The sequence below is a fragment of the Sorex araneus genome, chromosome 4, assembly GCF_027595985.1.
Source record: "Sorex araneus isolate mSorAra2 chromosome 4, mSorAra2.pri, whole genome shotgun sequence".
NCBI classification, from domain to species: Eukaryota; Metazoa; Chordata; class Mammalia; order Eulipotyphla; family Soricidae; genus Sorex; species Sorex araneus.
Window position 1 is genome coordinate 86,475,972 of NC_073305.1, and position 27,190 is coordinate 86,503,161.

At 39.4% G+C, this 27,190-nt stretch overlaps 1 protein-coding gene across 1 annotated transcript in view; it reads right to left on the reverse strand.

Moving 5' to 3' along the window:
* The window catches only part of PKHD1 (PKHD1 ciliary IPT domain containing fibrocystin/polyductin), a 552,653-nt gene that overhangs the window by 196,083 nt on the left and 329,380 nt on the right, over window positions 1-27,190 (reverse strand). The window contains exon 52 of the mRNA XM_055136692.1: window positions 2,404-2,541. Coding sequence (XP_054992667.1) covers window positions 2,404-2,541 — 138 coding nt within the window. The remainder of the gene's footprint in view (window positions 1-2,403; window positions 2,542-27,190) is intronic.

Below are 27,190 nucleotides of genomic sequence, written 5' to 3' on the forward strand. Positions count from 1 at the left end.
CATAATATATACCAAGAAGTTTAAAGTCCACCTTTATTCATAACCGCGTTAATTCTGCACATGAAAGCCGATTCTTAAGAAAAGAATCAGGAAAATTGAATAATATAAACAACAATTTAGGTGCTAAAGTCTTCACAGCAGACTAAGCTATAAGTACAATTAACATAAACTAATCTGGATGTGCAATAATCAAATAGAGCCAACTAATTATACACTATCATTATAATAATGAAGATGTAAAGAACTATGGTTTAGTTCTTACAAATATACTACGAGCTGCACAGCCTGAAAAGACCAGGCGGGAAAATGTGTTGACTTTCCTGGATTCATATTCTCACAATAGTTCCAAGTGTTTAGTCTACCAATGGCAATTCATCTTGGTGGAAGTAAATCAATGTACCATACCTGGTTAATCCATCACTTCAGATTCACTGAATCCTGGACAGTCCCTGGTCTTGGTAATAGATCCCACTTAGTGGAGCCGCCTTATCTCCTCGCCTCCTTTTAGTCTCTATCTCCTTCACTAGTTGCCCAGAGAGCCAGGTAATAGAAAACAGAAGGTCATGGGCTTGGGGCAGACCCAGTGAATTACTTGTCTTTTCCCTACTAATGGTTTGAATGTCCCCTTACTATAGGATGACATTACTTTGTCCTTTCCCTCGTTGCCACAAGTAGCTTGTCCCGGTTTTTCCTGGAGTTTAGGCTTACCCCAGTCATACCCATCAAGGTGTTCCCGAATCTCTCCCATCCCTTTGTTTAGCTATAATCACTTCTCCATGCTCTCTTCCCCAAAAGAGTTAATCCGCGGCTTTCCCTTAATCTGACTCTGCTAATTTGCAAGGTCAGACCTTCCTAGGATACTGAATTTATATTATATAAGTTAATATTGCCTTTCTCCTCTTCTTGTGCCTTTTGAATAATTTACTTTGTTTTGTATAGACACAAGAAGACAATATTATGTTTTTATAACTTGGGAATTAATTGGCCTCGAATATTCCCTCCCGGGCATCTGCTTTCTCCACTTAAGCCTCAGTTGCCCTCAGTTCCTAGCACCCCAAAGTAGGGTCCTCGACGTGGGACGGGAAGGATCCAGGGCAAGCGGTGAGTTATGTGCTACCCTGGCATCGAGATGGGCCTGGCCAAAGTGCCTAATTCTTAACTATAAGTTAAGAGCTTGATCATAGACAAATGCTGTCATGATCCAATAGTAATTATGAGACTGGGACCCTGCCAGGGATAGGAAAGACTGATCTGGCCTGAGCACTGTAGTCTGAGATTGAGATGGCCCCAGGAGAGCAATTCTGTAAGCTTTAATGCATCTCTTATTGTGTCCATACAAAATAATTAATATTATGAATTCTTATATGTTTGCTGGCTGAGAAGAGAAACACATTCATGGGACTCCACCCTCGGGTGGATCCTCCTGCTGAAAGAGAATTAAATCCTAGGAGAAGCATCCCCTAAGGGAAAGGACCTTACTCTATTGATGGGGACCACACCTATGTGTACGCCCCAACCCCCTCATGCTGTGGAGATTTAACTAGGCTGTAAGAGTGGGTTGGGGGGCCAGATCCACGGGAGCCAGATCTACGGGGGCCAGATCCACAGATCCTGAGAGAGACTGAGAGCGGGAGAGAAGCGGAGAGAGAGAATGAAATAAACTGATCGAGCAACCAGTCTGGCCTTCTTCCTTCCCGTCGCCTGCCCTTGACCAACAGCACACACAGAGGTTCCGGGGCACGAACATGGGCGGTGAGACAGAGCCGCCCGGAGAGCCCGCGAGTACACTCGCCCCTCGGCGAGCTTTAGTTTTTTACACCCTTACAGTGTCCCACATAACCAAGCTAGCTGCCAAACTTCCTGGAAAACCTCTGACCACTTGGTGTTCATGCTTCATCTTTTTCCAGCCCTTCTCTGGCCCTTCACTCTCATTTCTCTGCCATTGTTTAACACAGAAAAGAATGGGCACAGAAGCTCAGTTCTCAGATCTGTTTGCCCAAGGAACTGCATTAAAATGGTGACTGATATTTTATTGAGTCAGCTGATAAAAATTTGTTCTATGAGATCTGAAAGATTGAGTCACAGGTATATTGAGTCCCATAAAAAACTGAAAAGGTAATTCATCTGTGGCCTAGAAGAAGAACAGAGAGTACTGGCATGAGCAACAGTGGGCCTGGGGTCAGAAATATGACTGGAGAGGGGTATGAAAAAGAATCTGCAAAAGCTACCTCAGCCTGCATATAAGGTTTGCCAAGGAAAAGCTGTATTAGTGTATCAGCTCCTTTTCTTTGCCCTCGCCAAACTCCATTAAACAAAATACCAGATGATAAAATTGCCCTTCCAAACCTTTCTCAGGGAGCTAAGTTCTCCATTAAGTTCCCAATCCTTGTGTGCCTTACTCACCTACTTTCAACTCCCCACCTGCTATGACCAAGCAGGCCACACTCAGCGTGTTGCTTCTGTCCACAGGGAATTCCAAGGTCCCCATCACATAGAGACCTCTGAGGAAGGGAGGCTCTGTATTCACAAGGACGGTCCTGTCTGCAGAAGAAAATGAGGTTACTGAGGCATGCAACCAAGAAAGAATCACCTTCTCTCTCCTGACGATTTACTCTGGGACTTACTCAGCAATTAACTAACTATTCCGGGCATGTACCACCAAGGGAACAATAGTTTGGCAAAGATTAGACCTAACGAGACAAAAGGATGATTCATCAATCCTTCCATTGTAGACACACCAAGTGCAAGGGCTAAAAGGCAAGTTTTCTTTTCCAACACAGAAGGTCTAATCCTAATGCAGTGCCAACATATAGATGAGTTTTATATCCCTTATCTGTGTCTCTTTACTATGGCTGCAGTGTCAGAGAGGTAGAAAATCTTTGATGCAATATAACCTTGGTCTCTGGAATCAAACCATTTTATAGTGAACCGCAGTCATGACTGAGCAACACTGCAACATCTGTGCTTGGCATTTCTTATGCGAAAACTGGATAATAATAATAATAATAATAATAATCAGTATTTGTTTCACACTAGGATTGAAGTGAGAGTTAGATGAGTTAATAATGGGTTTCAAGTGCTCATACAATATGGGTAAGGCATTCCAATTACCATGGAAAGCTAAGTGATAAATACATGCTGGATAAATAATGGACATCTTCATCATTTTTTCCTGTTGCCCATTTGCTTATTATATTTATAATGTAAAATATATTTTAAAACAATGAAAGCTGAAAACCACCACTTTTCAATTCCACCTTTATCAAAGTAGTTTCTGTACAGGAGAATCATGGATTTTTGTCTGAAAGTAACAATAGCATGATAAACTAACAATATTATTTAAAATAACAAATATTATACATCACTGTACCACTCTATCACTGTCATCCCATTGCTCATTTATTTGCTCAAACAGGTACCAGTAACGTCTCCATTGTGAGACTTTTTGCTACTATTTTTGGCGTATCGAATAGCCATGGGTAGCTTGCCAGGCTCTACCATCCAGGCGAGATACTCTTGTTAGCCTGCCGGGCTCTCTGAGAGGGGCAGAGGAATCTAATCCAGGTTAGCCACATGCAAGGCAAATGACCTACCAACTGTGCTATTGCTACAGCCCCTACCTCCTATACTGGAAACCATTCCAAGTATTTCTATTGACTCTACCACATGACAGACACCCTCCTAAAACATATTGTACATACATATATAAGAAAACTAAAACAATTATTGAAATTATGGGCATAATTATGTAAGGAGGTAAACATCACTGTGCTGGTCCATAGTTGTAATTATGTCTTTCTCTCCACTACTAGATCAAGGGATAATTCAATTTTAAAATCCAGAAGACTTACTGTGATTTTGAAAATGGCTATGCCATGCAAAATTTGTCCAGGTCTGCTGAGTTTAACCACCCATATACCTTAAATTCAAGAGTTAATTGAAACGGATACAAAATGAATGGTTACATATATTTCATATATTTATGTGAAAAATATTCCAATTTTATCTCTAGCACTTTTAAAATATTCAAGCAGAAAAGAGAACCGCCTAGGTTTAAAATACATTCTGTGGGTTCATATCTTTAATATGCCTTATAGAGGGGACAGAGTTATAATACAGTGAGTAGGGTGCTTGCCTTACTGTGACTGACACAAATTTCATCCCTGGCACCCCATATTGTCCTCTGAGCATTTCCAGAAGTGATTCTTGAGTGTAGAGCCAGGAGTAGACTCAGAGCAATGTGGGTGTCACACAAAAGAAAAAAAAAAAAACCAAAAAAACAAAGAAAAAGCAATGTAGAAATTCTTTTTTTTCTTTTTTTGGCTTTTTGGGTCACACCCGGCGATGCACATGGGTTTATTCCTGGCTCTACACTCAGGAATTACCCTTGGCGGTACTCAGGGGACCATATGGGATACTGGGAATTGAACCCGGGTCGACCGTGTGCAAGGCAAACCCCTACCCGCTGTGCTATTACTCCAGCCCCAAGGCAATGTAGACATTAATTCAACCAAATACTTAAAACAAAAGAATTCTACTGTTTCACTTAACTGAGCTTGGGGATCAGTGGAGGGGCACCCTGGTGGAGGGTGTAGTATTGGAACATTGTATGCATGAAACCCTATCATTAATAGTACTGGAAATCATGGTATTTGTCTGGAGCTAAGCGACAGTAAAACAGATAGAGCATTTGCAGCGAACCCGGGTTCAATCTCTGGCACTCCACCTGGTTTCCCAAGCACTGCGAGGAATGAACACTGAGTGCAGTCAGGAGTATGCCCTATGCACAGATTGGGTGTGGCCCTAAATTTAAAAACTCACAGTGTTTAAAATAAAAATGCAATCAAAAAAGGTTTTAGGGTTAGATAGTACAGGGATTCCTTGCAGGAGACCAATCTTGGTTTACTCACAGGCACCAGATGCTCTCCGAGCACCGATTAGGAATGAACCCCAAATAGCAAATTTTGAGATCAGACTCTGAGCTCCTCTCTGCGTGCTCCACAGCCTCCCCTTTGAAACCAGACAGAATTTTGCTATGAATGACCTTATCTATCTAGCCTTTGAGTCTTTCCACACCTTATAGATTGTTTAACTGCTGAATTTAGATGTTAAATATGATAACATTGCATTAATATCTTTTTTCTCATACAAAGAAAGCTCACAAACATATGCACAAAATGTGATGTTAAATCTCTTTTAAATATACTTCTTAGTTAAAATGTGACAATCACACAGAATTTAAAATGTCACTTTGGTCTTTATTAAATATACTATAAGATATTTTTATAAGATATTTTTTGATGAATTGACCAGCTCACTCTATCAGTACTTTTTCTAGGCTATTTTCAAATAATGGATATTCAAATAATGCATAGACTACTATAATCTCCAAAATAATGGAAGTCATAGCTTTAATTTTACTTTTTATGTTTTCAATTCTCTGGGACATGTCTATGCTCAAAAATAACACCAATGTATATTCACATATTCACACATGTATGCCTACATGTGAACACACATATATACACACATACACTGCATGTAAAATACAATAGCAACAAGAGAAATATATAGAGGATAGACAAAAGTAAAACTGTTCTTATTGGGATGGAGATAAATTACAGCAGGGACTTGCACACAGCTGGCCTGAGTTTGATCCTGTCTCTCCACATGCCTCCAGAGCCCTTCCACCAGTGATGCCTGAGTACAGAGCCAGAAATAAGTCCTGAGCACTGCCAAGTGTCCCCCTCCCCACCAAATATTTTTGAAAGTTCTTATCTTAGTGCCATCTTTTACTTTTAAATTTCCTGAATCCATCTATCCACCTTCTCTTATACCTTCCTTTCTTTCCCTGTAATATTTCAAAATTGTGTTGAGAGGTGGGAATTCAGAATCCATCTATCCACCTTCTCTTATACCTTCCTTTATTTCCCTGTAATATTTCAAAATTTTGTTGAGAGGTGGGAATTCAAAGATGAGAAGAATATGTTTCCTGTGACATGCTAAAGATAGATAAGTACAAACAAATACAATGCAATGTACTTGAAATAATAATATACTCTTTTCTTTGTATGGAGGTGAACTTACCTTTATTCATATTTACTTCAAAATGGAAAGTTTATTAGTGTGTTTATTAGAATAAATTTCTGCTAAAAGAAAAGGGCTAATAAAATGATTTTTCTTGCTTTGTCCTAGTAAAGATTACAGTCATTGCTGAAACTGAAACAAGGGAAAGAATCAGCCCCTGATGTAGCCTCCGGCCCACCTTGGACAACTCTGGAACTGCAGCTATAATGACATAAAAGCTTTCTCTATGTTCCAGGTATGGAAAGTTAGAATTGGTATGATCCTTACCCTAGAAATTTTCATAAGTTTATGAATAGTCAGAAATAGTTATTTATACAACTGACTAAAATATGTATGGTAGAGCACCTCAGATTTAACTGTACTCCCATGCTTTGCACTGTGCATTGACTTGGCCAAGGCAATCCCATACTCCTTTTGTCAGTGACCAATCTATCCTACTTGAGAGAATGAGCACTGGCATATGGAGGGAACCATCTGGAATTTCTGTTGCTCAATGGGAGGCTGATGGGAGAACAGATCTGGAAAGAGACTCCAAAAAGAATTAATGAGTACCAGATGTAATTAAAGACTGCATTTTGCCCCAAAGGAGCTGAAGACCAGCCATGGGGTGGTGCCTCTTGGTTCCGAATTACAGCCTCTCTCCACTTGTTCATTCATCAAGCATTAAACATCTCACCATCTTTGTTTTATGTGCCAAACAGTGGTTCTTGTTTTTTTCTTTGTGTGTGAAAGGGTTGTATTTTACAATTAGGAGGGCATCTTAGAAATAGTATCTGGAGAGTAACACGAAGGAGGAATCACCTGAATTTTCCCATACACCAAATGTGAAGAAAAAAACAGCAATAACAAAGATGCACTAGTCTTCTCCAAATGCATTAGCCACCCTCAAGATCAGAAAGCCCGAGCCAAATCAAAAGGCAGATGGCTCTGACAGGGGGTTAGAGCTTCTTTTGTACTAGTAATAATCTGACTACCACAGTCACAAAGCATTCCATATAATTTCAACACTAGATTTAAACTCATTTTTCCCCAGCTATTGAGGAGAATCAAGGTCACTATTGTATGGCATTCCAAGGACCTGACACTTGTCTAAATAATCCTATAGAAATGAGATCGAGGACAAAGGACACAGATCCTGGGAATAATGATGAAAGGTCACATGAACAATCATAATTTAGTGGAGGGCAGAGTCACTGTTTGTATGGTATTCACTCTATTAGATCCAATAACTTAGATGCTGAAGACAGATTTCACTACAAAACTATTGCCAAAAGCTATAGCCTTTACTAATTTTCAATAAAACTCAGATCTCAGGAAAAGTGTTGGCATGGAAGGCAGAACCATATAAGAAAGAAATATTTGTAAGTTGTTAATTCCTTGCACTTTTCCATAAATAATGAAATTGTTTCTACATTCAATTTTGTCCCCAAAACTTTCTCATAAATATATGAACCAATGGAAAAGTGTGTTTTAAGCCATTTTGAATGACTACTAAATGACTTGTTTTCATTTTTTTTTATTAGCTCTAATATGTCTACTTTACATGTACTTACACAATGACTGGTAGGCATTTCTATCACTTGTAGTGTTGTAGAACTTTGCAAGAATCTACCAATTTATTATTTTATCACAATTAATGAGAATAAATGGTGCATACCAGAAAAATATTCTTAAAATAGGATGGAGTTTTTATACATAAATCATTTCTAGGGATGAAAGGTTAATGTGATGAAGAATTAGTGTCAGACAAATGCTGATGAAGGTATTTGATTATAAAGAATGTCTTATCTTTTAGGAAAAGCAGAACAAAGTTCTGTAAGATGAGAACATATTCCATAAATGACTAAATTCTTTTCTTAGTGCTGCTAACTTTTTTGCCTACCTTTTCACCAAATGCACACAGGTGGTTTCTTTACTTGGCTCTATCATTTCCCAGCTGATCTTAAAAATAGACATGAGAGGCAATTTTCAAAGTGCCTAGAGGTACAAGATTCAAGACTGAAAGCCAGTTTTCTTATACCTTAAAATAAAAATAACTGCCTGTGGAAGGGGGTGGGGCATAGTGGTTGGCACTAAGAGGGATATAGGAAGAAAAGAAAACTGCTCCTCTGGTTCCCAAGTCTTGTAAGAATCCCATTTAAATAGATTCTTATTCCACTTTCCACACACTCTCTTTGTCTTTCTCTACCACATATGACATGCATAATTCCCATGGTAGAATCAACATTTTAAATTATGATATTTTAATTGATCAATAAAATGTTTAACATACCATGTTTATCTCTTCCTCTAGTCTATACCATCTGTTCTTCAAAATATTTTGAATCAATTTAATAGGAAGGTCTTTAAGTAAAATTACCAACTGTATCAGATCAATCCTCTGAATCCCAAATTCGAAAAGAAAAATACCAGAAGGAGCTGCTGTTTTCATAAAAATGAAAACAAATCCATGCCTTCTCCATTACAGGATCTCTTTGAATTTTTGTTTTTGTTAATCTTGAGGTGGTGTTATATTGTTCTCTCCACAATATCTCAAAGAATTTAGTGGTTGGTGTATGCTGTAATTCTTTTCTTTTAAAATAACTTTAATGTTAAAATGGCATTGAAATAACAACATAAAAATGATACATATTTAATATGTAACACTCGATGAGTTTCAGAATAATCATATAACCAGCATAAAAAACAAAAAACTTTCACCTAACCTAAACCGTACAAATATACCTCCTCTCCAAAGTTTTTCCAAACTTGATGTATCTACTTATTTATTATTTTCTGAAAAGATATACTCTAAGCCTTATCCTCTAGCAAAATATTGAGTATACAAACACTTTACCATGAAGCAGCCATGTAGAACTTACTCATCTTGTATAACTGATACTTTGACCCCTTTAACAACTTTCAACCTATTTTTCCTTCTTCCCATCCCAAGCATTAACACATTGAAAAAGAAACCAAATAGACATTTCTCCAAAGAAGACTTATAATTGGCCAACATATTTATGCAATCACCATATCACTGTATCACTGTCATCCTGTTGCTCACTGATTTGCTCAAGTGGGCACCAGTAATATCTCCATTGTGAGACTTGTTACTATTTTTGATATATAGAATACGCCACAGGTAGCTTGCCAGTCTCTGCTGTGCGGGCAGGATACTCTCGGTAGCTTGCCAGGCAATCCAAAAAAGATGGAGGAATTGAACCCTGGACAGCCGCGTGCAAGGCAAATGTCCTACCCGCTGTGCTACTGCTCTAGCCATAGTTTTATAAATAATAGCATTATTTATTATATTAGTAATCATGAGAGTAAAAAAAATCAAATCAGAACCACAGTGATATTATCATCTCACGCCATTTAGGATGACTTTTGGCAAAAAAAAGGGGGGGAACTTCCTTTTACATTCTGTTGTGGGTATGTAGATTTATGCATTAATTATCAAAATTTCTCAAAAGATTAAAAGTAGATGTGAAAATTATCCAGTAATTTTACTTCTGGTTTGATGCCCAGAGGAAACCTAAAGAGGACATTTGCAAGACCCCTGCACCCACGTGGTCACTAGATGCGTTGGTAAAACAAAGTCCTCAGAACTCTGCTGCCAGTTGGTTCCACATTCAACTGAGAATCTGGACATTGCAAACCCCAGAAGAGTGAAAAATGAAAAGTAGGCAATTTGAGAAATTTGAAGCCATATGTTAAACTATAGTTCATATCATTGAGTTCGTTGTTCATGAATGTCCACTTAGAAAGGAGTCTGAGGACACCTCTTCGACCACATTGGTGAATAATCCCAACATACATGGAAAGGCATATACTCATAACTATTGTGTGAGCCAATTGCTGAATGTTTAGTATGATTCACACAGTATTGAAACCCTTCTGAACCTAGACCTACTTTCTTGTGTGGGTTCTACATACTGCGATTATTTCCTTGACCTAGGTCAGAGAGATAGCATAGAGATTAAGGCTTTTGCTTTGCACACTGCAACCCCAGTTAGATCTCTGATACCACATAATGTCTGTCAAGCACCACTAGAAGTGGTCTCTCCTTAAAGTTAATCTTTCTTTTTAATTCAGGGTATCTAGAAGTAACCATGAGAAAAATTTATATAAAGAAAAGCATTATATCTAACCAACAAATTTATCCAAGCATGTATTCATTTACTTAGCAAATATTATTGCTTGACTAGATTAATATTTATATATACCAAGGAAAAAGAGATGAAAATGAAAATTAATGAATACACATACACATATACACACATAAATAAATGAATTAGGTAAAATTTACAGATAAGCCCAAACCACCATCAATGAACCATATTAAAAGTTTAACAATTTACTGCATCTTTAAAGTATGGATAATATTTGTTCATATCTAATAGCAATGTAGCACCATTCTCCCATTTTTAATCTATTTGCTTGAGCAGGCACCAATAACGTCTCCATTGTGAGCCTTGTTTTTTTTTTCTTGCAAAACATTGATAATAGAGTCAGATAATATAAATAAGAGGCTCTTTTATTGATAAATATTTCCATCTTTTATAATTTATATATTTGATTTTCTGTCTTGATGGGAACATATTGCACAAAAAATTAAAAATGAATTTAAAATAATTTCTAAAATTGATCTTCATATAAACTTTCAATTCTTTACATTCATAGTAGGGATTTTTCATTTTGTCTGGTTTGGTTAAAGTAATATAATTTTTTAACATATATAGAAAAATATTCCCACTTCTATTAACTGAACTAAGTCTTTTCCTACTGTTTTAAAATACTATCTGAACCACCATAAAAATTTATATATGCTACATATATGTATATATGTGTGTGTGTGTATATATATATGTATGTATATATATGTAGTCCTATTCTGGACTATTTTGTTTCATCATTTACATATCCATGTCTATTCTGGTGGCAATGTCATGTTGCTTTGATTACTGACATCTTACTTTATATAGTATTTATATTTCCTCATTTTTTTTTAGGGAAAAAATATAGCTTTAACAATTTTTTTCCTTCATTGTTAGGGTTGTGCTCTTTGTCATATTTTTTCTTGTTCTATTGCATTGTCTGTTACTTCCAGGAATAGAAATGATAGTAGGCATTCATGTTTATTCTTGACTTACAAAATGCAAATAATCTTTATATATTTTTATAGCATTTACTACAGGTTTCTTATAAATTCTTTATACCAAGTTAAGGAATATTCCTTCTACTTCTAGTTTAAATTTTTGTGTTTTTGTTTTTAGTGCACTGAAATTAATCAAATGTTTTCTTTTAAAAAATATTTTGAGGAGCCTTTGGGAAAAAATTCTCTTGATATTCCCACATAATTTTCTTGATACTACCATGTAAAATTTTTCTCTTCCAGTGGAAAGCAAATGAATTTGACACACTATGACTATTAGCTTTGCCCTTAAGCAAGGCATAGAAATAGCTCTGTGCCCCATTGAAGAGGAAGACTGAATTTTTTCACATCAAAAAAGGGGGTGGGGTGAACAATGAAGAACACCTTCACAAATATTGCTTGTAAGTATTTTTTTAGATTTTATATTTATTTGATTTATATGCCTCTATAAAATACTTTTTAGAAATTTTCACTGAGTCTGAAATATTTTGAAACTTGTGATTTGATAACATTATTTATCATAATTTCTGTTTTTAATTCATCTGCTTCTTCTTCAGACTTTCTCCATCTTCATTCTGTCCCATTGACATAGGAGAGAATTAGCCTCTTCTCATTCACACTCAGCTCTCCAAAGTAGACAGCACTTCTATCATTTACTCATGTGACCCTAAGTGCACAGCAATTTTGTATAGTCTGAGCATTCAGAAAACCTGTTTTTGGTGTGTGTGTGTGTGTGTGTGTGTGTGTGTGTGTGTGTGTGTGTGTGTGTGGAGGGGGAAGGGATGAGGTGGGTAGGTACTGTGGATGAAGCAGGGGAGACAGAAAGAGAAAGAGATAGATAGAGGTATACGTAGAGGATATCACTGTATTAGATAAGGGATTGCAAGCAGGAGAGTTAAACTTTGGGGCTCTTTCTCTGGTGTCTCGTCATAAGAAAAAAATCAAAGTATGGTCTTAGAGAAGGAAGAGTTAGTTCTAATTTTGCCATAATGGGTCACATTAATGTATTCCCTTTCCTGAATCAGAGCTATCTTGAATTTCTAAATTACCCTACTCAATTAATCATGATTTTTCTAACACATAAATGCATTTTATTTTCTGAGATTTCTGTCTGATCAGTGTCAACTTTGGTTTTGGTGGTGAGGAACACAGCTGGCTGTGCTGAGGGCTTAGTCCTGCCTCTGTACTTAAGTGATCAGTACTGGTAGTGCTCAGGAAACCTATTCAGGGATCAAATAATAAAACACAAGTACCCTCTCCACAGTACTATCTTTCTGCCCTCAACTTCTTCTTCTAATTTTCCTTGTAGCTCTCTTTTTCTAGTTAAAATAAAAGACATAGACTTGGGTATGAATTGGGAAGTTTTGTTTCTTTTCTGGTTCAAGAAGTTTATAATATGGGATGATGAGTTTAAAGGTACATTTTGCATTTTTTTTAGGAAGCAACTCAGATGATTTCAGAAGGAGATAGGTTATGGGTTCCAGTGGGGGAATCAGGCAACCCAGAGAAATCTTCTATTTATAAAATAGACATAAATAATTGTGTCATTGTTTGCAAAAGTGACAGTGGGGGAGGAAAATAAAACTTATTATTAGTTAGATGTTTCATGGACCTATGATTAAAATTCTAAAATTCTAACATATCATAAGTCATTTACAAAGATAAATGCATTTCTCACTGATATGATTATGTTTCTAAGATCATTGTTCACTTTTTTAAAGGTTACATATGAGCACTTTGAGAATATTGCCATGCTAAACTGAAAGATAACTTAGTGCAACATAACTTAGCTATGGAGTGAGACTTTCAAAACAAATTTTCCCCTTTATTATCCCAATATTTCCCAATATTTAGCTTTCTTTTTTTGGGGGGGGGGGTGAATCACACCTGGTGATGCACAGGGGTTACTCCTGCACTGAGGAATTACTCCTGGCGGTACTCAGAGGACCATTTGGGATGCTGGAAATTGAACCTGGGTCGGCCACATGCAAGGCAAATGCCCTACCTGATGTGCTATCACTCCAGCTCCATATTCAGCTTTCTTGATTGAGAAAGAGGAATAGTAACAGTGCCTCAAAGGTGATTATAAGAATAACAAGGCGAATGCATCTAAAATTCTTATAATAAATTCTGATATATAATAATATGATTAATTAGTATTCTGAAAAGATATCTATAGTGTAAGTAAATACATATCTTAAACATAACAATGTAACCACAAGTGAGAATATCGATTATCTAGGGAAGGGCAAGAGGAAACGGTCAAAGGATTTTTGATATTTTTCCTTGCATTTTTTCATTATGCTGGACAAACAAAAATTTATGTTTTATTTAAATATTTTGCTGTTGTTCTCAATAACATTCCGTTAAAGTTCAAAAAAAATGTTGGAGCTTAGGGAACATGGTTATAATAATATTACAGTTATGGTATTGATGTACAAAGTTATTGCACCCAACACTACCAGTGATCAAGATACCCCATGATTTATAAAGAATAAAGTTACAGAAATAAAATGTTAATTGTAAAGATCTCCAATAATAACTGTAATTGAGTGTATAACTTTATTCTTTAAACATCATCGAGAGTCTTAAACACTTTACAAAGATCTGTATTAAAATCCTGGGTCAATCATTACTGACTGGGATCCAGTCAGTATGGGAAGCCAAGGTAGGTGTGGTCTATAAAAGCCTCCTTAAGTCTTAACTGAAGAGTTAATTTAAAATACTGATCACTAGTGGTCTGGAGAAATAACACAGTAGATAGGGCATTTGCCTTACACGTGACCAATCCAAATCTGATATTGGACATCCCATATGGTCTCCCAAACACTGCCAGGGGTAACTCCTGAGGGAAGAGCCGGAATAAGCCTTGAGCATTGTCAGGTATGGTCCTCAAACAAACAAACAAAAATACTGATCACTAGCATTCTAAAATCATCTCAGTTTATTTTGATGCATGAACAAGTTTAAGAACTTTCTGGTCTTGCTTTCCACATGTAAAAAACATGTGATATCAATGTCATATTTTTAAAAAGCTCCAGTGAGATTAAAACAAAAAAGAATAAAATTATTTTTAAAAGCCAGGCAATTCTTGGCACATAAAAACTGAATTTATATACTATTATTTGGGGGAAGGAAGGGGATTAATACCCAGCTGTTCTTAATTCTTACCCCATCTCTATATTTGGGGATTGTTACTGGTGGTACTTAGGAAACAATATGTTATGCCAAGGATCAAACTAGGGTTGACTGCATACAAGTTAATTAATTGCATTATATTCTGTACTGGGCTGGAGCAATAGCACAGCGGGTAGGGTGTTTGCCTTGCACGCAGCCAACCTGGGTTAGATTCCTCCACCCCTCTTGGAGAGCCTGGCAAGTTACCAAGAGTATCTTGCCCGCACGGCAGAGCCTGGCAAGCTACCCGTGGTGTATTTGATATGCCAAAAACAGTAACAACAAGTCTCACAATGGAGACGTTACTGATGCCCGCTTGAGCAAATCAATGAGCAACGGGATGACAGTGACAGTGATATTCTGTACTATCTCTTTAGCCATTAAACTCTATACATATGTAGATTAAGATAATATATATGTATATATATACATATATCTGCTTGTTTTGTTTTGTAGGGGGAGGCTGTGCTCAGGGCTTGCTCCTGGATCTGTGCTCAGGGATTCGTCCTGGCAGTGCTCAGGGGACTACATAGAGTGCAAGAGATCAACGCTGGGTTGCCTGTCGGCAAAGCAAATGCCCTACTTACTGTACTATCACACCAACCCAAATAATACATATATATTATCATTTTTAGTATTATATGTATGTTATTAAATATGATAACATAGCTATAAACTTAAGATATATCTTATTAACACTATAATTGTAAGCATTACTATTAAGTGAATTATCTAATCTCCTTATGTGCAATCTTTTGATATATTTATATTACTTTGGCCCATTTGGGTCACAAAACATTTAATTATTTTCATATCTGTTCTATTATTTTCATCATTCTTGGCAATAACATGGTATGGTCTTCTGATTTTAACCTAGCCTCTCTGACTACTCATAGTTAACCTGGGATGTGGAGAAAAACAAAGAGAGCATTTGGCAATGAATTCTGGTATGGTCTTTATTAATGTAGTATGATTTACATTTGCCTATACCAATAAAATTAGGAAGAAAAGATACTAGGGTTCATAAAAGTGGTGAAAAATTGTCCTCCCTAGGATAGGCTTCCAGTAAGTGAGCTATGATAAACACTGTTATAAGCACTAACGGGCCTTTACCTTCTCTTTGTTACCTGAAAATCCTGGCACAAAGCTTCGAGCTCCTTTGGTTCTAGTTTCCCTTATTTCCAGGGGTAGGGGGTGGGGAGGATAATTTCTCACACAGCTCTGGGGAAGAGACTCATAACCATACTTAATGTATACAAGCTGTGATTTCCATGCAAACGGCTGCTTTCCCAGAAAAATGAACCGGTCTTCTATGCAGTTAAAAATCTTTTAACTATTTCCTTCCTGTTTCTCAAACTTCCAGGCTGGCTGGCTTTTCCTACAGCCTTCATTGTAGCATTATCAGGTGAATAAGATGACTTAAGAAGTACCAGAGACCTTTTCCATGCCAACTCCTGAGCTATCAATGAATACACAGGAAGGACATGTAAGAAGAGCCAAAAAGGCATTCAGCACTTCTCTGATTTCCTTCATTATAATCAGTTTCTTTGCCAGTAGGATGACATAGGCCTTCATTATCTTCTAAACAGTAAAATATGAGCCCCTCTGCAGTCAACAATATCATCACTCCAAGCAGGCCCTAATGCCTTCTCATTTACATCTTCCTTTTATGGTTTTGCCCCAAAAGGAAACAAACAGAAACAGGTGCATCTACACTATGCAAATGAGAAAAGGTAACCTCTGAAACCATTTCACAACAAACAGAAGATCCTCAAGCTGCTCAATAGCTAACACCACAGGAGGCGTGTCAACTGCCTAGATGCTGAGCTGCAGGAGGCCTGCAGGCTGGGAAGGTACTAAGACCCCAGAGAGCTGTAAACTCCTGATTGGCACCTCACACCAGGGCCTTGGATGGTTCAGGTGCAGAGCCACAGGAGGCCCATCAACTGCTCAGGTGGAAGGTACAGAGAGAAGGGAGGTGGCAGACTGCTTAGAGAAATGACTTGAATGAAAGGTCAGAAGCTCACTAGGGGAGAAGGAGGTGAGGGGGCCTGCTGGGACTCCCAGAGTTCAGAAACCTCCACTAAGAACTCTGGCTCTCTTGCTCAGAGCTATCTTACCTAGAAGGAGGAAACAGCCCACTGTGTGTTTCCAGTGCTGAGATTCTAATGGTGCTATCGAACAATTCCCAGATCTGTTTCAGCAGCAGCCAACAAGGAGTCCCCAGCCAAGACCAGCATCTCCTAACCAACTGATAAGGTTCTTAGGAACTCAGTGGCCTCCATCCAACCTTGGTTGTTTGGCCAAGTTTCCCAACAGGACCAAGATGTCTTCCCCTTTTGCTCCCCAAATCCCTAAAATTAACTAAGCAGGGACTGATTGGGCAGCCCCTTCATATTACACTTTCATTTTCTGCTTCTAACATGGCTGAATGCCACTCATTCAACTCCTGTGTTTTACAGAGTACATGATGAAGTCAAGTATAACCACTACCCCCAAAACAACATATAAGTCACCATCACTGTCATCTCATTGCTCATCAATTTGCTCGAGCAGGCACCAGTAATGTCTACATTTTTCTTTCTTGAGACTTGTTGTTACTGTTTATGGCACACTGAATATGCCATGGGTAGCTTGCCAGGCTCTCCGAGAGGGGCAGAGAAATCCAACCCAGGTCAGCCACTTGCAAGGCAAACGCCCTACCGCTGTGCTATTGCTCAGTTGGAACTGAAACATAAAAGTAAAAAAAAAAAAAAAAAAACACAGAATACAGATATATAGTAAAAATATGCTGAAGGAATTATAGGAATCAGGGTGAAGGGGTGTTAAATGGGAATCAGAAACACTTTAAGAAAGAAATACTATCACACAATGTTCTAACACCCATCCCTCCACCAGTGCAGTTTCCCAGCATGGTGTCCCCAGTTTCCCTCCCAACCCTTCAAGTCATCCCCACCCTGCCTGCCTTTGTGGCAGGTACTCTCTTTTCTCTCTTTTTTTCTTTCTCTCTCTCACTTTAGGCATTATGGTTTTGGTACAGATGCTGAAAGATTGTCATGTATATCCTCTTTACCTACTTTCAACACTAAGTTCTTGTTTAGAGTTATCAATTTCAACTAGTATTGTCAGAATGAACCCCCTTTATCTTAACTGCCCTCCATCACCCACATCCTTGTGGTAATTTCCAACTATTGACCAGTCCTTCTTGCCCATTTTCCTTGGCCTTAGGTATTAGTTTCATACTGAATTTTTTTCTCCTGGCGATTCAATTAAAAAAAAATTCTAAAAAAATTGTGTTACAAGAGATGTTTTTGAGTTGGAAAAACAGGCTGCAGAGTGTCATGGACTGCATATATAATTCTAAATATCTTCAGAGACAAATATTTGGAGGCAAATAGATTTCAAATATTCCTGCACTTAAAGAGAATATATAAGAGAGAAATAATTAAGGAGAGGGATAGGATAAACTTGGTTTTAAGACTTTCTAGTTCATCAGTCATTCAAGACCACTGCTATAAACTGACTTATCATTTTATAACTTGTGCAAGTCAAGCCATCAGCTTGTACACCTTAAGTTTATACATACTAGACGTTAGTGCTCTATAAAGCAGAAACAGTCTTTTAATTGTAAAATAAAGACTTTTGTTGGTTATCATAAGAAAGTGAGATACCAAGTTGTTAAAGAATACAAAGTAAGGCATGGGAGGTACTGAGCATTCAGAGACAGAAGCTTTTCTTTGAGCTCCAATACCCTGGGTATGGCCCTGGTGTCCCCCACCCACCTACCCACCCACCCACCAAGCCAACCACCCATCTACCGTACCCTTTGGCTTAAGCAGTTGATGGCTGGGCTACAGTGTTAAAACCCACTGTCATGCAGCCCCAGAAATGGTGCCTTAGTCCCCTTAACACTATTTGGGAGCCCTTCCCCCCAAAAAACACCAAGAGTAGCAGCTCGAAATAAAGTTAAAATAGGAAAGGTAGGCAGCAGAAGTTATGGCAGAAAGATTAGCAGGTACAAAACATTATGAGATAAATGATTGATTCCACTGAAGAACAGGAGTGCAGATGTTAGATTGAGCAGTAAGGTGCTCAGAAAAGTGGTGGACAGAAAATGAAGTCAGATCACAAATGCTTATCCTGACAACTTTGAGGAGCCCCTGAAACACCAAATATCAATACACAAGCCCAGAGCTGTAAAAAAAACTAAGATGCCCTACTTTTGGCAATCAGTATATTTTAGGTAACAGAAAGGTTAATCTATTTTAACTCTAAGATAGTTTACTGCAACCAAAATTCTAATTTTATTTTTGTCACTTAATTTGAAGCATGTATACAAAACCTTATGCATGTGAAGTCATGTAAATGCAGATTGGTAGCTAAAGTGGCTGAATACATTGCTAATATGTGCTTGACCCTGACTCTGCTCTGTGTGGCCTGTCAGCACCACTGGCATGGGTCCTGGTTCATTATTCAGGCACAAGCACCTCTGGCCTGGCCTGAGCAATGAACTTTCAGGCCCACCTTAGATGAAGAAATGCTGGGAATAGTCCCTAAAGAGCATACATACATAGCACTGTCTGTCAGTAGCACTGTCATTCCTTTGTTCATCGATTTGCTTGAGCGAGCACCAGTAACATGTCCATTGTGAGACTTGTGGTTGCCGTTTTTGGCATATCGAATGTGCCACAGGTAGCTTGTCAGGCTCTGCCATGAGGGCAGGATAGTCTCAGTAGCTTGCTGGCCTCTCTGAGAGGGATGGAAGAATCAAACCCGGGTCGGCTGAGTGCAAGGCAAAGACCCTACCCACTGTGCTATTGTTCCAGTCCGCATACCTAGCATATATAATAAATATTTTACTACCAGGTCTCTTTAAAGGAGACTTTTATTATAATTGATGACATAAATGCAGTATTAAAATCAAATAAATGCCAGATAAGGCTTTTATAGATGAGTAAAATAAAATTTGAAACATTTTCTCAATATCCTTTATATATCTATAATTGTTTTTGCTAAATTGGGTATATTGATAAATAATAGTACACACAAGTACTATAAACCTAACACAACAAATATCATTTATATAACAAAAAGCACTGTATCACTGTTCTCGTTCATCAAAACAGGTTCATCGAGCTTGTTGCTCGAGCAGGAACCAGTAACATCTCCATTGTAAGACTTGTTACTGTTTTTTGGCATATCAAATATGCCCCGGGTATCTTGCCAGGCTCTCTGAGAGGGGCGGAGAAATCGAACCCAGGTTGGCCGTGTGCAAGCCAAACTTTGCTCTATCCATTGTGCTATCGCTCCAGCCCAACTTTAAATATATGTTTAAATAACCTATTAAAGCAGAACAACTACCTTAAGAAAAAAGAAAGACAGTCATCCAGGATGGTGATCACAAAATATGCTCAAGTCCTTGTAATCACTGTCCAGTGATAAGCCATTGAGATGACAGACTAGAATTTGATGACAAATGACATACTATCCTATTAATAGACATGCTCTTAGCTCGCAGAAACAAATATAAAAGTGTAGGATAACACAGACCATGAACCAAGATCTGTGTCCTTTTTCTGGTATGAGAAAAGTAACCAGGGTGAAGAATAGAGGGGAAGGCTGCCCCTACAGGAGCAGACTTGGGGGATTGGGGTCTCAGGTGAGGGACCTCCTATCTTTCATATTGCCAGATGAATGGGATCTCAGACCTGGATTTGAATTTCCAGGAGCTAATTTTCCAGTGTCTCCTAAGCTCATTTAGGAGTTTGTAATTTGGGACCAAATTACATTAGCAGCAGTTGTCTGAATTTCTGTGCCTGAGAGAGCACTGCTAAGCTTAGAGCCAGTGGATTTGCACTAGTGTAGCATCCTGTCCTTTTCCTCTTCACACTGGGTTTTAATAGGAAAAACTGCTATTAACAGAAAAAGTGAAATAATAAATATTTGAATCTCTGGAGAAAAACTCTGCTGTAGACTTGCGCCGAAATGAGTCTGTCAAGAAGAAAATGCAGGATGATCTTATTTTTCTGGAGTAAATCGAATAACTAGAGGCAGGACTGGAAAGTATTAAAGGGGATAACTTGGGGTTGGAGCAGTAGGACAGCAGGGGCTCCACAGCAGGTAGAGCATTTGCCTTACATGTAGCCAACCTGGCATAAATCCTCCACCCCGAACACAGCCAACCTGGGTTTGATTCCTTCGTCCCTCCTGGAGAGCCCAGCAAGCTACCAAGAGTATCCTGCCCACATGGCAGAGCCTGGCAAGCTACCCATGGTGTGTCCTATACGCCAAAAACAGTAACAACAAGTCTCACAATGGAGAAGTTACTGGCGCCCGCTCAAGCAAATAGATGAACAATGGGACAACAGTGCTACAGTGCTACCCCATATGATTCTCCAAGGCTTCCAGGAGTGCTCTCTGAGCACAGAGTCAGGAATAAGTCTTGACACCACCAGGTGGGACCCATAAATAAACAAACAAACAAGAGGCTGGGAAGGTCAACCACCCTTGGCCCCAGAGTATAGTAAAGAGAAGGACAGAGAGGGAGAGAAGTTGAGGGTCGTAGCAAGAAGTGGGTAAGAAGGAACAAGGAGCAGGAATCAATGGCCCTGAGTACATGGTGGTGTAGAGGACTAGTAGAGCTACATATTTAAATGGCAGAGGCAATGACACTAAAAATCAGAAGATCAAAACCATGACAATAAAACGTAAAAATGTGCCTGTTAAGGAAGCAGGCTGGGGGGATGAGAGGGAGATTGTAGGGAGCCTGAAGACACTGGTATAGACTAAGTTGAAACTGGTGGTGGGATTGGTGCTGGAACACAGTATGCATAAAAGATAACTATGAATAACTTTGTAAATTATGGCGTCTTAATTTTGAAAAGTTACATATAAAAAAGAGGAAGAAAGTGTATCTACATTTTCTGTCCTGCCCAATGACTAATGGATAAGTGAGTGGCTTGCCTTGCTTGTCAGTGTCAAAGTTCTGATTCTGGACCGAACCCACGTCCCACTAGCAGCCACCACGATGTCTTGGCCTCACTGCCAACAGCCATATCTGTGGACTCATTGTAGGACTGGAGCGATAGCACAGCGGGTAGGGTGTTTTCCTTGCACGTGGCCGACCTGGGTTGAATTCCTCTGCCCCTCTCAGAGAGCCCAGCAAGCTACCGAGAGTATCCTACCTGCACGGCAGAGCCTGGCAAGCTACCCGTGGCATATCCAGTATGCCAAAAACAGTAACAATAAGTTTCATAATGGAGACGTTACTGGTGCCAGCTCGAGCAAATTCATGAACGACGGTGCTACAGTGTGTTGTAGATCCAGTAATGATGCCACAAATAGGCATGGGAAAGATGGGCTGGGGTTTAATTAACCTTTCATCAAATCCACCAGTCATTCCTTCATTTATTCAGCCACAGAAGCAAAGAATATCAACTCTAGTCTGGAGTCACGCTGATAAAAAGTGTATTTTGCCTGGTGCCAGTAACAGGCTGGAAAAAAGCTCAGTGATGCCTGTCATTTGCACAGCTGAACACAGCCTGGCATGGCCTAGCTTGGCATTACATCTTAAGCTTCCTACTTGGTGCAAACCCTTCACGGGGGTGTTATAAACATAATTTTTCTGCTCACTACCACTGTTTGAGAAATGCAGTCAGAGAGCTGAGGCCACTGTCGTTAACCCAGCTGAATCAGAAGAAAAGCAATTTTTTTTTTATTCAGACACTAAACTGCCATCAGGTGATGTTATCATGTAAGTAAAGAGAGGCAAACAGATGGTTTCAAATGGGATCCAGGGTTCACAGAGTGTTTGAGGTGAAGAAAAGTGAGAACAACATATTAGACACAGAGCAGCTCTGGGCGGCCCAGCAGCCTTACAGAATCCTGGGCTGGCCATGTGAAATCCAAATTTACAGGAAGTCATATGACACTTAAGAGTTTTTGGTTAATTGAGTGCTATCCAATTCCATTTTTTTTTTTTGCTGTAGCATTGTAGCACCACACTGTAGCACTGTCGTCCCATTGTTCATCGATTTGCTTGAACGGGCACCAATAACGTCTCCATTGTGAGACTTGTTACTGTTTTTGGCATATTGAATACTTCACGGATAGTTTGCCAGGCTCTGCTGCGTGGGCGGGATACTCTCCATAGCTTGCCAGGCTCTCCAAAAGGGATGGAGGAATCGAACCCAGGTCGGTCGCGTGCAAGGCAAGCTCTCTAACCTCTGTGCTATTGCTCCAGTCTAGCAGACATATATTTATACCTTTCTCTTAAAGAAACTTTTATAGTGGCATGTGGTGTACAACTATCATCAAGATTCTTTCCATTTTAAAAGAAAAGCCTGGAAAAGCTCTATCTTAGTCCGTCTATGTCTTTAGTGATGGAGCAATGAACCAGAGAGATTTGGATGTATAGATTTGAACCTGCTCTGTCTCTCTGTCTCTGCCTGTCTGTCTCTGTCTGTCTGTCTGTCTGTCTGTCTCTCTCTCTCTGTCTGTCTGTCTCTCTCTCTTCATCTCTTTCCTAGGCCTCCCTTTCCAGATCCATTTTCTTGCCCCATTAAATGACAGATAACTGTGGCAGTGACCACTACTTGCTGTCACTTTGTCTTCTTTAGCCAGGTGAGTTCTAATATTAGAGGGTTTGGGGGTATACTTGGGTCATTTCCATAGTGTCCAAGGGCTATGCCTAGTCCTGTGCTTATCAGTCACTTTTTGTAGTGCTCAGGTGCCCATAGGTGCTGTCAGGGATCAAAGAGTTAGAGTTAGGTGCATGTGAAACAAACCCCTCGCCTTCTGTACTCTCTCTAATTTATTCATTTTTTACACTAAATATGTTTTGAAAAGTCTAAAAGTCAACATTTCTCAGCCTCCATTCAGTTGAGATTTTTTGGGCAAGTGTATTTTGTAAAAAACTAAAGCTCGCCGAAGGGCGAGTGCACTCGCGGGCTCTCCGGGCAGCTGTGCCTCACCGCCCGAGTTCGGTGCTCTGGAACCACGGTGTATGGGCTGGATCGGGACGGCCGGTGGTCAAGGACAGGCGAAAGAAGAACGAGGACCAAGCTAGTTGCTGATTAGTTACTGTTTATTCAATCTTCAAACTTTCTCATCTCCCGCACTCCCAGCTCCGGCCTCTCTCTGGATCTACCGCTCAACTCTGCCTCTCCCTGGCTTCTCTCTCTCCTCCTACTTGTCTCTCCCGGTGGATCTGCCCCGTGGAGCCGCCCCCCCCCCCCCCCCCCCCCCGGAAAGAAGATACAAAACCAAAACTGAAGCCCTCTTTGGGCTGAAAGCACTCGGATTTACATCCCAAAGACCTGGCTGGGCTGCAGCAAGAAATCTACATGTCAATTACAAACTAGCCAGCACCTGAAATTTACATCCCAAAGACTAGGCTGGGCCAGAGCCTGGAATCTACAATGTCAAGTCAAGCCTGGCTAGCACCTTAGATCTGCGGGTCAAAGATCAGCTAGGTTTCTGTGCCAAAAGGTTTCTGTGACAAAACTCCAGAAGGCAGCTGGAAAAAGGGGAAATATTCCAACAGTATTTGAGGATAAAATGTAAGGAAAAGTACCACATGCCACATGCAGCCTAGAGTATGCTCTCACTGGCTGGTTTTCCAGCAGGCATGCTGGACCACAGACAAATGTGTACATGGAAACCTCCGTAAACCTCATACGGTGGAGGAAGAATAGAAGGCCAGGTCCCTGCCCTCTATAATAGATTTTGCATTATGTAACAGAGAGAGAAAATTTATTCTTCCACTTTTTGTTTGAAATTCACTTAAGACTTAATTCTGCCTACTAATGACTGAACACTTCATCTCATGGAGTGATTATTGGTGCCTGATGATGTGAAAATCCACTACATTTTAAAAAAATTTATAGTTTATTAGGTTTGTAGTGGACTGGAGCAGTAGCACAATGGGTAGGGCTTTTGCCTTGCACGCGGCCGACCCGGGTTCGATTCCTCTGCCCCTCTCAGAGAGCCCAGCAAGCTACCGAGAGTATCCCACCCACACGGCAGAGTCTGGCAAGCTATCCATGGGTATTCGAAATGCAAAAAAAAAAAAACAGTGAGAACAAGTCTCACAATGGAGACATTACTGGTGCCCGCTCAGGCAAATCGATGAACAATGGGACGACAGTGCTACAGACAGTGCTACAGGTTTGTAGTAGGATTAGGGGTTCTGGTATTATTGTACAACGTTAGTAAACATCTCCATGCCTAGGTCACCGCTGGATCAACATTCCTTCCTGCCTCTCCCCCAAGCCCCATCATTTGTTGGTTGACACTCCTGGTTTCAGCACTTCCTCTTACCTCCTTTATCACATTCATGAGCTTGAGTACTTTGTTCTATCTCAAGCCAAATAAACAGCTCAGTAAGCACTTATAGGGGGCGAACATCATTGAGAAAATGCACATGATACAGCCTCCTCTCGAAAATAGACAATCACTGTCATCCACCCAAACGATCTTAAACAACCAAATGCAAAGGAATTTATCTCTGTTGAGTCCAAAATTCCAAGTTTATTGACTCTGATACCTTTTCCCCGTGTGGTGTTTAAATGATCAACTAGTTTCATAGTAAACAATTTTAGAAGCTCTGGGTAAATTTACTACTACTAATAGTGCCAGAATGGTTTGAGCCCTACAGTAGACTTTACCTCTTTGAATTCATTTCCATTAGGCTCAGGGCATTTATGATATATAACTATGAATGTTTCCTACTATATATTTATTTATTTATTTATTTATTTATTTGCTTTTTGGGTCACACCTGGCGATGCTCAGGGGTTACTCCTGGCTCTGGATCTCAGGAATCACTCATGGCGGTGCTCAGGGGACCATATGAGATGCTGGGAATCGAACCTGGGTTGGCCGCATGCAAGGCAAACGCCCTACCCGCTGTGCTATTGCTCCAGCCCCAATATACTTATTTATATTTTAGTTTATAATTATATGTGTAAGTATATTTCTGTCTCCCTGTCACTAGGCAGCATGTTCAAGATAGGTATTGTAAATGGCTCACCATTTTATTCTCAGCATGAGGCAAAATGTTCCCTAGAGTATGGTCTCACTGTCTGGATTTCCAGCAGACATGCTGGACCACAGACAAAGGTGTTCATGGAAACCACTGGAAAACTCGTATAGTGGAATAAGAATACAAGGCCAAGTCCCGGCTCTCTAGAACAGACACTTACTGACAAGTTGTAAGTTATATGCATGGTAAATAGTTGTTCAATAAAAGCATTATTTGCAACTCTGCTTTATGATCAGGCACATCAGACAAACCATATTGATGAACTAATTTATCTATTTTGTGGAATAAGAGATACTTTAAAGAAGTGTTTTAATCTATTTTAGTTCCCTTTAAGATTATATGACCCGAACTTCTCTATGACCTAAGTGGAATCCTAATGTTGCAATATCCCTTATTGTTTATTAAATAACAAAGAAAGGAAAATTATTTAATATACTTTAGAGGTCTTGAGTAACATTGATCTAGAAATAAAATAGGAGGTTTTCAGGCATTTATAAACCTGATAAATTAATTAACAGGTTGAAGTTTCTGAGTTGTTAGCAATTTCCCATTACAGAGTTAAACTATCCTGTGTGTTCAAAATGTATTAGTCACATGATGTTGGCTAATAACTGGAGCTTCTCTAGCTCTGTGTGAATGAGGTTCAGTGTGAACCTCATTGGTTCATACTAGCCAGTGTGAACCTAGGTAGTGTGAACCAACGAGGCGTTCACCCTCTTTTGAAATCATACAGCCTGAGGGGTTATGCTCCAAAAGGGACTCTCAGAAGCAAGTGAGATCTATAGGTAAATAGGTCTCGTATAGGAATCTCTGTAATCTCTACATGGAATCCAGAAAGAACATCACTGTTCCCACATTCCTTCAATCAAGAAAATTACTCTTGGGACTGGAGCCATAGCACAGCTTGTAGGGCATTTGCCTTGCACACGGCCGACCCGGGTTCAATTCCCAGCATCCATATGGTCCCCAGAGCATGATCAGGAGTAATTCCTGAGTGCAGAGCCAGGAGTAACCTCTGAGCATCACCACCAGGTGTGACCGCCAAAGCAAAAAAAAATATATAAACAAAAGAAAAGAAAATCACTGTTCCTAACCCTAACTCATGGGGATGGCAGACAGAGTGAGCTTCCACTTCTCCATGAAAGGGACAGTATCAATTTTCAGGGAAGCACATAATCCATGGCAGCACTTTTTGAAGAAGATCAGCAAAAAACTGACATGCTGGCAGCAATTAGAACTGACGTTAGATCTCTCCCTTTCGTGTTCTAGCAAAAAAGCATATCTATTATCTAGAATTCTATCACATATGTGACATAAAGTATTTTGACAGTTGTAGCAATCTGTTTTCTTGTACAATCCTATTTTACTTTACGTACTAAAAATAATTAAGGTGTGAATGGACCACCAGACTGCCAGAGGGAATTATAGCACACAGAAAGTGGCAATTCACTCAGTTACATAAAAGTGTGATGACCCGAGGGCCAGCAGTGAGCCACCCATGCCATCCCAGCCCTGCTGGCCTGTGTGCACCCCCAGGGACTTCATCACTGGGCAGAACTTCTTATCTTTACAGCTCTGAATATAAGGAGACTCCAAGAGCCCCCTCCAGAAAGTTGATTTGAGTTTAATCAACTCAAGAAATGGTAACTGCACCTAAACCAATAATTGGGAAATCATGAATTATTTAATTCTACATTCCAAGAATATCTGCATGGAAAACAGGCCATAATGCAAAGAGAAAAAAG